A 14,006-nucleotide genomic window follows, 5' to 3' on the forward strand; every position below is an offset into this window, starting at 1 on the left:
TGTTCTGTGATGCAAAACGTACTCTTGTGTGCGCCGTGGTATTTGTCCTGTTGCATGCGTGTCTTCATTTTATTAAAAAAAAAAAAAAAAAAAAAACTTGCAAAACCTGCGCAGCCTTAAACTATTGTATTAGAACCTGTCAAGAAGCGACTGTGGCAAAAGATTTCATTTCCATTGTTTAAATGTTAACGGCCGTTTGATGAACTCCCTTCATTCAAGGTAGTCGAGACACCGTAGCCATAGCAACTCAGAATGATGGATAAATATGGGCCTGGGTAACCGCCGAGCAGGTATACATGACTATGTTACTACATTTTCACAATGTTATTACTATTATTATTCATAGTACTGTAGTATATGACAAATGATCTCTTGAACTTGCACTTAAAGTAGTACAATATATTACCCAGGCTGTGTGTGCATGTTATTTACCTTTTCGGCCAGCAGAGGGCGGGGAATGCAAATTATTTAGTCATCATTCAGTTTAATTTATCGTGTGGTATTGTTTATTTATTTTTTTTATCACAGTTTATTCATACAGGAACGAGAACGGGGACAAAGTACTTTTCCGATAAATACATGAAATGGAGGTGATCGACCACATCGATTAGAACTGTGCTGTAGCGCTACGCACGTTCCGCTGCCGGACGGTGCGTTTCGAGGTGGTGGTGGTGGTGGTGGTGTGGGTGGTGGGGGAGATCCGTTCGAAACGAGCCGTTGAAAAACCGACCGTTACAAACGATCAGTTCGAAAACGACGCGTTTGAAAATTACGCGTTGAAAAATGAGCCGTTCGTTCAAATACGATCCGTTCGAAACGATCCGCCCGTTCCCTTTGGACCCGGCACTGGTTCGCGCACTAAACGTCCCATCTCCCGCCTTTTGTCTTGTTTGTTTGGTGTTCCCCCCCCCCCCCCTAAGCTTCTACGTTAAAGCGGGTGAGTGGAAATGAAAAAAATTAAAAAACAAAAAAACAATGGAGAACGTCCGTCATCAAGCACTGACATTAAAGGTTTCATCTCGACAAAGAACTGAAGAGTTTGGAGCGGGCGGATGGAAGCAACGTGCGCTGTAGAGCTTCAGCTGTGTTGCTAATGCTAAGCTAGTTAATTAGCCGGCGAATATAAATATAATATCGGGCGTCAAAGTGTCGAGGTCAAACTCCAGCACTGTAGCTGATGTTTTGCCCCCCGTTTCGTTACTTACAGATATGAAGTTGAGCGGGAAACAGGTTTAGGCTAACAGGTACATGGTCCCTCGTGGGGAAACTCACAGCTCGTAAAGAACCCGTTTCTTGGACAAAATGTCTTCTATCATATATATAGTCACGTTTGCTAGCTTGCAGGACTGTGGACACAGTCTGAGTTGTTGCTACAGAGGTTCATTGTTTGTTTTTTTTTACGTTGCCAACATGTTCTGTTGTTTGTTATTGTGCAGAGCCATCTCCCCTTTGGGATTAATAAAACATATCTCCTGAGCTAAGTGGATCCAGAGAAACTTGTACCCGAGGCCAATGTTTGGTCAGCGAAGCAGCCAGCATTAGTTAGAAACCTGCATTCGTTTCCCTTTCCCTGAACGCCATTGCAACAGTGCAGCTAACTGGACCACAACCTGCGGTTCGGGGGCGTCGGCTCGGTGTAGTCGGACCTGACGGCGGTGCTGTGTGTGTGTGATCCAGGGCATCAGCAGCAGGAGGACATGGCGGCGTATCTGGTGGCAGTTTGTAGGGAGGGAGAGGACTTCCCGTTCCAACCCAGACAGATCCCTCTGCAAGTCGACAAAAAGCTCACGGTAACATTACATTACATTTAGTCATTTAGCAGACGCTTTTATCCAACGCGACTTACAAGGGAGAATAACATTCAAGCTACATTGCGACAGAGACATTAGTGTTACAATAAATACTGCTAGGTAGTGCTAAGTAATTGTAAGTTAGGAGAGGAGGTGCTCTCTGAAGAGCTGGGTCTTCAAAGGCTTCTTAAAGACAGAGAGGGAGGTCCCTGCTCTGGTCATTTTTGGCAGCTCGTTCCACCAACGTGTAACTACAAATGAGAATAACTGAGTTGATCCAGGTTGAGTTGATCCAGTTCAATAACAGGAAGAACAGCAGTTCCGTCTTCGCCAGGTTTAGTTGAAGATGATCATCCTTCATCCATGTGGCTATGTCAGCGAGACAATCCGAGATCCGCGTCGAGACAGTGGGGTCGTCGGGCGGCAAGAACAGATAGAGTTGAGTATCATCCGCATAGCAGTGATATGAAAAGCCACGCGAGCGGACGATTGGGCCCAGTGAGGTGGTGTATATGGCAAAGAGGAGGGGTCCCAGCACCGAGCCTTGGGGCACCCCTGTGGTGAGGTGGTGAGGCACAGACAGCTGGCCTTGCCATGTCACATTGAACGAGCGCCCAGTAAGGTAAGATTCGACCCCAGGAAAGTGCACTGCCAGATATGCCCATACTTGAGAGTATGGACAGGAGTATGCTGTGATTGACAGTGTCAAAAGCAGCTGATAAGTTGAGCAGAATGAGAACCGAGGATTTGGCAGCAGCTCTAGCAGTTTTTAAGGCCTCTGTCACAGACAACAGGGCTGTTTCGGTGCAGTGACCACTTTTGAAGCCAGATAGAAGTGTATCGAGAAGGTTGTTTCTTGACAGGTATTCTGTTACCTGTCTAGAGACCGCCCTCTCTATGGTTTTAGAAAGGAATGGGAGGAGAGAGACCGACCGGATAGTTTTCTACTTGAGTGGGATTGAGTGAGGCTTTTTTGAGCAGTGGTGCAACCCTAGCCACTTTGAAAGCAGAGGGGAAAGTGCCGGAAGTTAGGGAAGAATTAATCATATGTGTGATTGCCGGGGTGATAGTCGGTGATATGGCTTGAAGGAGGTTAGATGGGATCAGATCTAGCGGACAGGTAGTAGCAGGCTACATGTTAGTAGTTTAGATACCTCACTTTCAGTGAGGGGGGTGAAACCAGGGAACAATGAGCCTAGGGCTGGAGAAGACAGGTTGTGAGTAAGTTGTTTAGTGAATTGGCTGCCGATGGCTGCCACTTTGTTGGTAAGCAAGTGTCTCTGCGACGTCCTCCGCCGACCGGCGCTGTATCCACCTCGCTTGGGGTCCGAACCGCCCGCCATCATGCACGTCATCAGCATTCCACCCCCTGCGGTACGAGGAAACTGATACTTTGCTCGGCGATCGCCAAAAACCTGTCGCTGAGCAGAAAACCAGCCCGGAATCGCGAAGCCTGAACCTCGGCGTAAGTTGTGACTATAATCACCGATAACCAAACTGGGTTCTGAATCCTTCGATGGAAATGGAGGCTTAGTTCTGCAGAAAATTACGACGGATTAATTCAATGTGTGCTGACTTTTGTCGTAGAATGTATTTGAATTGACTTTAACGAGCCGGATTCAGCCCTCACTCCTAACCCAAAAAACAAAAGCGTCAACATGGTGCAGCGAGCCCCCCGCTTGCGTCTGGTTCTGTTGGAATTCCTGCGCCGTCCAAATAGAAGTCCCTTTGGGTTTCCCGTCTGAATTCCACTTTGCATTTGTTCCATCTCTCCATTATCTTTGACCCCTGAATATTATGGTATGCTGTCTCCTCTTCCTGCCACTGTCCTGTTGGATGTTCTCCTTCGATCAACTGCTTATAATGCTCTCTTCCTTCATCTCTCCCACTGCAGCGATTAACTCCTTTATTTTCTACATTTTGTAGATGTCTCATGTCTAATCTCCCTTCCAGTCATCTTGGTGCTTCTCTGTCCTGCTACCTCCATATAGTTAATTTCACTCTGGCTTTACTCAGAACTATTATTCAGTCAAATCATTTCCCATCCATCCTTTGACTTGGTCGTTCTCTGTGTGTTGGTGTGCTGGATAGCGCACTGGCAGGAAATCATAATGCTGCATGGGAAGTGATGCAGTTTATGTTAAACAGATATGAGATTTACCGTGTAGCATACACTGCAAGTTCTTCTATAGCAGCTACTGCGATTAAAATGTCAGATGAAGGCCTCAAATACTGCAAACAGCCTTGGAAAATGAAATGCTTCGTTTGACCAACGGAAGTGGAAGAAAGATTGCTAGATATTGTTGACTGACACCAACACATGGTGATAACATTTTTGGTGATTTGTATGAGACATGAGGTATAACAAATAAAATATGAAAAACATTGTTTTGAAGTCGCGTCAGGGCTATACAGAAAGAATCCATAATTGTAATAATGCAGACTTTACAACCATGGGAAGGCTACTCACCTCCTTCTTCCAAACATTGTCACGATGATCGATGTGATTAAAAGTTTGACAAACACTCAGTTGGTGTAAATATGTGGTCTCAGTATTTCACGACCCAATAATTGTAAATGTCATGCATTGGGAATGTAACTACTTTTTTAAATTGAATTTAACCTACCGTCACTCTTGTTTCTAGATGGTTATGGAATTTTCTGAGCGCATCATATATGGTTACCTCGACAGCCAGGAGATTATATGTTCTCGATGGAAAAACTTTGCCAAGGTGAGTGAGTGCGTGTGTGTGTGTGCGCTTGCGTGTTTCCAAGGTAACACGGATGTCACCAGAGGAAATAAATGTCCAGCTCTGACAGCCGCATTACATGTCCCAACAGCATCACTCCGCCCTGCTTCAGAAGGAGTTGAGTGTGACCTTGGTGGTGACATGGGTGGAGTTGTGTGGAGCGCTGTCCCGGGTGGTGTCGTGTGTGGGCTGCAGACAGAGCGTGGAGCGGCTCTTCTCCCAGCTGGTGCAGACGGGAAGCCCTGCCCCCTCACCCCTCACTGTGAATTCCACGGGCATGCTCTCGATCACCAAGGCCTTTTTAGAAAATGCAAAGATGCTCTACACACTGTTCTACACGGACGGGTTAGTTCTCGACCCAGTCTCTTCAGGTCATTTAGACAGATCTTTTGAAAAAAAGGATTGAATTGGATATAAAAAATATTCAATTGTTTTGGCATAACAGTATTTGCATTGCATTAATAATTAAGGAATGTTTATTTTTTAATTTTAATTTCATTATTGTTATTGTCTTATATTGAAATGCTTGTTTTCAATATTTGGGTTTTTCCTTTTATGCAGGTTGAAGTTGAAGGACATTATTGGTGCTATTCCACAAATCAAAAGGAACAAACGATGTCTGTTTCACTGCATGAACATACGCAAATTCAAGGGGCCGGGGTGAGTTTAGCCCTCTGATTATTGCAAATATTGACACAATAAGCATTTTGATCGTTTCTTCAAGTTCTGTTTGACAACTAACCTGACAACATAACTGTGAGCTATATTTGTTATATAATAATGTGTTAGGAATTAATTTATACACCCGTATTACCCTATGTGTGCTGTTGGAGTCAGTATGAATAATTATCAAGCATAAAGATGAGCTTTAAATGCACATACCCTCTGCGTGACGTGACATTCAGATTTGCTGTGGTCCAGTAATGGCAGCACACTTCAAAGTCCAAATTCTGAGAATTCGGACAAACAGTTCTCTGGTGCTTTTGGACAGCGGTGTGTCAAACTGCCTCTGTTTGCAGGGATACCTGGACGGATTTGTGGGAGCTGATGTCTCCGGAGTGCAGACAAGAGGCCGTCCTCATCGACAGCGCCGCCCTGTTGAAAACACTAGAAACCTATTTGCGACAGCAGTGGTGATGCAATTTAATTTTGAATTCCTACTTTGCGTTATTGGGGTTTAGCACATGCTGAGTAAACCATTTTGCTTTCAGTTTTTGCCCCCACTGTAAGCCCAGGGTGGTGAGGGCGTACAGCATCCTGTGTGGCGAGTTAGACTCCAGCGAAGTGCAGGATTACCGCCCTGCCTTGTACCAGGGACTGTTCTATTGCCCCCTTGGACAATACGTGCGCGTTTCCTGTGACACCGAGTTCATCAGCGAACTCTTCAAGCTGGCGGGCGACAATGTGAACAGGGAAACGGACCCGTAAGTCTCTGGGTAGTAGCAGTGAGATCAATTTTTTACAAAGCCATGATTTGCTGGGTGCGGGGCAGGATCTCACAATCTGATTTTGATACGATACTGTATTGAAGAAGAAGACTATATTGACATTTTACACATGAACTTTACTGTCAACTTGTCAGTATACCATCTGATGTGCATAAAAAAAAATTATGAAACATCCAGATTTTATACAAATATTCTTATGTTATTATTTGAATCCCACCCTATTGATAATGTCTGACGCTAGAGACGAAGAGAGGCACGCCAGCACCATGGAGGCTGCGCAGGAGGTGGTGCTCACCTGCCTGGGGATCCACCTCTTCGAGCGGCTGTTTCTCATCTGGCAGAAGCTCCGGGAAGAGGAACAGACCTGCCTGATTCTGTGCTATGTGGGCATCGAAATGCTGCGCAATCACTTCGAGGTGCTTTCCTTTGCGGCTGGGCGATGTGGCAAAAGATATTAGCACAACACATTTTCTCATATTGATCGATATTTACCACTGTAAATATCAAAAATACGTAAATACACATTTTTTCATTGGGGGTGACAAGGATGGACAGGATTAAGAAGGAGTAAATTAGAGGGACAGCTCAGGTTGGACAGTTTGGGGGGAAAAGAGAGGCGAGATTGAGATGGTTTGGATACGTGTGTAGGAGAGATGAGAGTTACATTGGGAGAAGGATGCTGAGGATGGAGCTGCCAGGCAAGAGGAAAAGAGGAAGCCAGAGAGAAGGTTTATGGATGTGGTGAGGGAGGACATGCAGGCGGTTGGTGTAAGGGAGGAAGATGCGCAGAGCAGAAGGTATTGGAGGCAGATGATCCGCTGTGCCGACCCCTCACGGGAGCAACCGAAAGAACATAGATATTTACCACCATATGTTTATATCTATTTTAATAATGCTGCGTTAGTTTTTTAAAGAGGATCGTCATAATGGCTGAAGTTTGGCTGAAATTTCAACTTCAGATTATTTTATCATTATATTATTTATTATATTCTACAGTGGCCTTGATGGAAACTTAAGTGTTAACTCTTGTTTACCAGTAGCTCAAACTTAACTTGGTTTGCTTCATTATACATGGTTAGTGTAGATTACAACATATGGAATAAAATCCAATATTTTAACATTGTTATAGAGCTGGATTTTATGGCAGTGTGTTTTCAAGAACGTTTTGGCGCACAGCCCTTCGTTGCTTTACAAGATGAGTAAACTGTGTGTGGGTCACCTTTGTGTACGTTTCCACCTCCCCAGATGGCCGTGGATAAGATGCTGGGAACCGGCGGCCTGGAGCAGTTTGTGGAGGAGCTGTCCAAGGAGGAGAGGGCCAAAGAGCTGAAGCGGGAGAAGAAGAAGCAAAAGCGAAAGAACCAACGCAAAAACAAGAGCGGCGTCGAGCCGACCGAGGAGAAGGAAATAGGTCTGGACGAGGTAACTGCTCAGGGGAGACGGTGCGGAACGTGAAGCTGTCCCCTCATATTGTGCACTCCTGGTTTTATACCGCCGATCTCCGAAGTTTCCACGCAGGGCTAAATTGGTTGGGATTTTTCAGAGTTTGGAGTCCATGGAGATCAGCTGCAGTGCTCGTGGCCGTCGCGACGCCACCGTGCGAGTCGGCCAAGGTAACGAGGCCCATCAGCCACAGAGGTTAATGTTAGATCATGTGTTTCTTACCGAGATGATGAGCGCCCCCATAGGCCCAAAGATAAAGTGTGGAGCGGAGCAACTGACAAGTTTAGTTTCTCCAGAAGCCCTTGAACATATCATGGAAGACATTCAATAATAACTAAACAATGATATTGATATTTCATATCACTACTGTAACTTTCACCAGCAAAAAAAAAAGAAATACCAAAAATAAATATATTTTTTAATTATTTGCTGTGATGACAGTAATGAGCTCAACCCCACAGTGATGTCACATGACTGCGGTAATGCGGTTTTCATCACAGCCCTAGTTGCACATGTCGCCTTCATGAGTTTTATTTAAGAAATAAAAGCAACACTTTTGTTTTGAGGTCTGGTCCGAAAAAATAAGTTAAAAAAAAAAAAAAAAAAAAGTGGGAACCCCCTGTCCTTCAGGTCCGTCTCCATGCATGGGGGACAGTGTGGAGGGCAGCAAGACAGGCTCCACAGGCGGCTCCAACGTCACCTGCACCGAGGAAATCCCCCACCACATGGAAGCAGGTCGGTGTCGGTGCCGAGGCCGACGTGCGCGGTGCTCTGTGTTCACATACAAACACCTTCCTCTCTTTTAAATGTTACCCCCCTCCCCCCGTGAAGGACTTTTCCAAAATGTTCCAAAAGGCATGGAGTGCGGGACCAAGAAGAAGAAGAAACAAAAGGGAAGGACTCCGTGTAGCGCTCAGGTGGGGAGTGAAGTGGTGTCAAGGTCACTTTTTAGTTTAAGTTTCATTGTCATTACTTTTAATCCATTGATATTCTACAACCGCCTCCTTGTTTCGTTCATGTTTCGGACCTTGATTGAGCGTCCCTCGCCCTCTTTGGAGACTTTTTACGTGAACTAAGAGGATCTATTAAGCTCCTTTTTACACATATCGGTCTCTAAGCTCCCTGAAATATGTCTTGGAAGTTTTTTTTGCTGGAAATACCACTCAAATGATGCACTCTAGCCATTGTACCATGCCTCTATATCCCTCTTCTTCAAAAACAGGCTGTTTTTCGTTTCATGTAAATGTCCAGGGGCGCTGGATTGTACCACGTAGTGGGGGGGACAAGAATTGGGGGGGTGGGGGGGTGGGGTATCGGGGGTCGGTACTGATACTTATGGTGACGTGAGCTTCCTACACCAATTCGACCAATAAAGACTCGTTTGGACTCGACTACTGAGGACGCGTTCAGAACGTGTACCTCATGAATATTCATATCTTCCCCTGAAAATAAATAAATCCGCTCCCTCCTGCTTGTTTGGATTTTCTGTTCTCCTTTTTTCCTACCGGCTAAATAGATTTTTTTATTCTGGAATGTCACTCATTAAAACACTTCATTCTCCTGCCGTGATTATAAAAAATAGTTGGGAAATTAGTTATTGCCCCCACTAAAACCACACGGACGCCGGCTTTAATATGCCTCTTATTTGGGTTGATATTATTCTATTTTATCCAAAGTTGACAACTGATAATGAGATAAAAAAAAAAAAAAAACCCTGAACAAAATAAAAAACGCTCCGTCCGCTCTGCTTTCGCGTCTCTCAGAGGAAAAAAAATCCCGGTGCCCATGTAAACGTTGGAAAATAAATACATCAACAATAAAAACACTGTTTTTATTGGTTTTGTTTGGAGGAACACACGGCGGGTTGGATGGAGCACATGACCATATAAAGAAATATAGGACCAACTGACGTCAGCTCGTTCAAGTTCAGGGGATTATTTGTCACATACATATACCTACGGTCATACATATATGCAGTGAAGTGTCATGTAGAGAGTAGAAAAAACCTTTGGAAACGGAGCGTTCAGGGCGGTCGGAATCCGGAGTGTTTTGTTCACAGCCATTACTTTGTTATTAATTTACCTTATTTGACACTTTGGCATAATGTAACATTATATATATATTTGTGCGATATACACTGCGAGGTCACAATGTAAAGTGATGCTGTTTTGTCAACTCCATGCACTGTACGTGCTGTCATCGATGCCCCAAACCTGCTTGGTTCTACTTTTCATTCCATTGCTATGATCAGTTCTTTCTGTTTTCTCTCATTTCTAGTGTGTAAAGATCTTATAAAAGCACCGATAGTCTTCCCCCTAAAATGTCGTCAATCGATATTGAGGAGAACATACAGTGATATTTGATTTTTGTCAATTACACACAACCATGCTTTTAGGACTTTGCTATTATCTAGGTTGAGAAACTTTCCGGGAGGTAATTGAAGCTCTTTTGGCCATAAGTAAGTGTACTTGTGTGCTTGCCGCAGGATGATGCTGACTCCGATGAAAAGTCGAGTCTGACGCAGGAGGAAATTCAGGCGTTCAAAGAAAGCAGCAAGTCCTTCTACCGCAGGCGAGACCAGTACCGACAGAACCTGAAAGACCAGTTTGCGAGCTTCTGCCATAAATGTGATCTTAATGAGTAGTAAATGGACCAGGTAAATGTGATAGTAGGTTTTTATTCAATTTTTTAATCCCTTGGTTTTTGCACTCACGAACGTTCTAGACGATAGCATCCCCCCCTTGTTACGGAGCCTGGCCTGGATGACAGGTTCGTCTCCGTGCATGGAGAGCAGCATGAAGGGCAGCAAGACAAGCTCCACAGGCGGCTCCAACGTCGCCTGCACCGAGGAAATCCCCCACCTGGAAGCAGGTTGGTGTCAGTGCCGAGGCCGACGTGCGCGGTGCTCTGTGTTCACATACAAACACTTTCCTCAGTTTTGAATGTTACCCCTCCCCCCCCATGAAGGACATTTCCAAAATGTTCCAAAAGGCACAGAGTGTGGGACCAACAAGAAGACACAAAAGGGAAGGACTCCGTGTAGCGCCCAGGTGAGGAGTGAAGTGGTGTCAAGGTCACTTTTTAGTTTAAGTCATATTGTCATTACTTTTCATCAGTTGATATTCTACAACCACTTCCTTGTTTCGTTCATGTTTCGGACCTTGATTGAGCGTCCCTTGCCCTCTTTGGAGACTTTTTACGTGAACTAGGAGGACCTATTAAGCTCCTTTTTACACAAGTTGATATCGGTCTCTTAAGCTCCCCGAAATATGGTTTTGAAGTTTTTTTTTGCTGAAAGTACCACTCAGATGATGCACTCTAGCCATTGTACCATGCCTCTATATCCCTCTTCCAAAATGGGCTTTTTTTCGTTTCATGTAAATGTCCAGGGGCACCGGATTTGACCAGGTAGTGGGGGGACGAATGCCATTGCCCGCACTAAAACCACATGGGCAGCGGTTTAAATATGCCTCTTATTTGGGTTGATATTATTCTTTTTTATCCAAAGTTGACAACTGATATTCAGAAAAAAAAAAAAAAAAAAAAACCCAGAACAAAAAAAACGCTCCGTCTGCTCTGCTTTCGCGTCTCTCAGAGAAAAAAAATCCCGGTGCCAATGTAAACGTTGGAAAATAAATACATCAATGTTCATCACATCATGTACATCATGTTCTTGTGTTTGACGTACATGGGCCAGACGTGACCGTCAAACAGACCGGGCGGGTCTGGCACAGTGTAGTTCCTTGAGGAACACAGCCGATTGGATGGAGCACATGACCATATAAAGAAATTTAGGACCAGCTGATGTCAGCTCATTCAAGTTCAAGTTCAAAGGATTATTTGTCACATACATATACCTACGGTCAACATATATGCAGTGACATGTAGAGAGTAGAAAAAACCTTTGAAAATTGAGCGTTCAGAGCGGTCGGAGAGTTCAGAGCAGGTCGAAATCCTGAGCGTTTCGTTCACAGCCATTACTTTGTCATTAGTTTACGTTATTATTTGACACTTTGGCCATAATGTAACACACTATATATATATATATATATATATATATATATATATGAGGACAGAAAATAAAAAGTATAATGGGTCCCCTTTCACGAACCATAGTGGCGTCATTTGAGATTTGGCTCGTTTTCTAGACGTATTTTATAATCATTTTATATTCCTCATAGTTTCTCTGATAACTGCTCACATTTTTAGAATTATAATTATTTTCTTTATCTTGTCTCTTGTTGCGTTGTTTGAGAAATTCAAACAACATGGTGACCTCGGGGTACCGCTGACAACGGCGGTAACATGTATTTTACAGCAGGGACAGTAGCTCAGGAGGTAGAGCTGGTCGTCTAGTAATCTAAAGGTCGCTGGTTTGATCCCAGGCTCCTCCTGCTAGCATGCTGTAGTGTCCTTGAGCAAGACACTTAACCCCTAATTGCTCCTGATGGCTGCGCCCGTCGGTGTTTGAATAATTGTAAGTCGCTTTGGATAAAAGCGTCTGCTAAATGTAATGTAATTTTTCTTCAAGGCACTTAATTTTGCCTTTTTTCTTTTTGCCACCTTGGGCCATTGCTTTGACAAAAAATAAATCTTAAAGGTTATTGAATATAGATTATTTAAAGCTAATATGCAATTTACTTTTCTAATTTCCCCAGGAATGGAAATCGGGAGGTTTGGGGGCGGACGGAAGCGCAGAGGAGCACGGAGCGGCAAACTGGCAAACCCAACAAGCCTGTTCGTCCTTGTGTGGAAAGGGTTTCCCCAGCGATGCACCTCAGTTGCCGCGGGCAACGGCTCAAAAGAAAGTCCTCAATGTGCATCCTCGGGACACCAGTGCGCGCTGCCAACTGCACCACAGCGCAAAGAGTCCGAAGGAACCCCTGGTTAGTTGGACCTTGATGTCAAAAACAGGTGTTTTTTTGGCCTCGGGAAAAAGGCAGGACAGGTCACCGTGCACATCCCTTGGGCGAGGCTTTAACTGGTGCACGGTATATCGATGTTGAGGGACAAGACCAGATCTGCTCTGGGGATTTTGGTGATGGTGATGTAATAGAAGTCACACGTTGTCTTCAACACTGCGAGGTCACAACGTAAAGTGATGCCGTTTTGTCAACTCCATGCACTGTACGTGCTGTCATCGATGCCCCCGACCTGCTTGGTTTTACTTTTCATTCCATCGCTAATGATCGGTTCTTTCTGTTTTCTCTAATTTCTAGTGTGTAAAGATCTTATGAAAGCACCGATAGTCTTCCCCCTAAAATGTCGTCAATCAATATTGAGGAGAACATACAGTGATATTTGATTTTTGTCAATTACACACAACCATGCTTTTAGGACTTTGCTATTATCTAGGTTTAGAAACTTTTCCAGGAGGTAATTGAAGCTCTTTTGGCCATAAGTAAGTGTACTTGTGTGCTTGCCGCAGGATGATACTGACTCGGACTCCGATGAATAGTTGAGTCTGACGCAGGAGGAAATTCAGGCGTTCAAAGAAAGCAGCAAGTCCTTCTACCGCAGGCGAGACCAGTACCGACATAACCTGAGAGACCAGTTCGCGAGCTTCTGCCATAAATGTGATCTTAATGAGTAGTAAATGGACCAGGTAAATGTGATAGTAGGTTTTTATTCAATTTTTTAATCCCTTGGTTTTTGCACTCACGAACGTTCTAGACGATAGCATCCCCCCCTTGTTACGGAGGCTGGCCTGGATGACAGGTCCGTCTCCGTGCATGGAGGGCAGCAAGACAAGCTCCACAGGTGGCTCCAGCGATACTAGGTTTTTATTTATTTTTTTAATCCCTTGGTTTTTGCACTCACAAACATTCCAGACCATGGCATCTCCGCCTTGTTACCTGCAGTATTGTTGTTCTTGTTGTTCTTGTTGTTCTTGTTGTTCTTGTTGTTCTTGTTGTTGACAAGACCCTGCTGCTTGTTGTTGGTTTCATTTGTAGGAGCACAGTGGAATCTGGCAAACTGTGACGTTAGGGATACGTTTTCTTTTTTTTCCGGTTGTAGTTTATCTTTCCTCTTTTATTTATTTATACATTTTATTTATTTATTTGTTGATTGATTTTTTCACACTTATGTGACAATTCTGACAAGCCTCGTGGTAAAAGTTGCTCCAGTTAATGTTTACAGAAATTCTAAATACAGATTTTACAGCGAATAAGCATCCGTTTATATATTATAAAAAACTTCGGGTGTAATATTAAGCTGATGTTATGTTAAAAATTTCATAAAGAAAATGTTTTAATATTCATATGAAATGTCTTTTTATTCCCAGTGTCTTCGGAGCCAGAGCTGTTTGGGTTGTATCAAATACAGTAGTTTTTATGTGTGGTCACTTGGCAAGCACATGGGGCGCAGGACATTTCTGAGACTGAAACTTCGTAGAAACTTCATGCTCTGTGATGTTAAAGAAAGAAGCGTGTGTGATAGTAAAATTCAGGTCAAACAGTTCACCAGATGGTCAAACAAAATATCTGCACTTTGACCAGTAATGCCCTGTCAGTTTGGGAGGCACAGGAAGAAAGATCCTTTTTACTCCTCGGTCTGTTGCTCATGCCCCGTGT

The 14,006-nt window shown here is 44.0% G+C and overlaps 1 protein-coding gene across 1 annotated transcript; it reads left to right on the forward strand.

Annotated features, from left to right (window-relative positions):
• Positions 1-265: 265 nt before the first annotated feature.
• ggnbp2 (gametogenetin binding protein 2) lies at positions 266-13,024 on the forward strand (the record flags this gene model as incomplete). The annotated part of the gene is made up of 15 exons (XM_080013545.1): positions 266-290; positions 1,678-1,790; positions 4,436-4,522; positions 4,632-4,885; positions 5,560-5,673; positions 5,776-5,964; positions 6,230-6,404; positions 7,234-7,410; positions 7,532-7,601; positions 8,062-8,166; positions 8,263-8,348; positions 9,917-10,058; positions 10,156-10,302; positions 10,399-10,481; positions 12,890-13,024. 15 exons carry the CDS (start codon positions 266-268, stop codon positions 13,022-13,024), a joined length of 1,902 nt encoding a protein of 633 aa, XP_079869671.1.
• Positions 13,025-14,006: the final 982 nt, after the last annotated feature.

This window comes from Zeus faber, assembly GCF_960531495.2.
Source record: "Zeus faber genome assembly, chromosome: 14".
NCBI classification, from domain to species: Eukaryota; Metazoa; Chordata; class Actinopteri; order Zeiformes; family Zeidae; genus Zeus; species Zeus faber.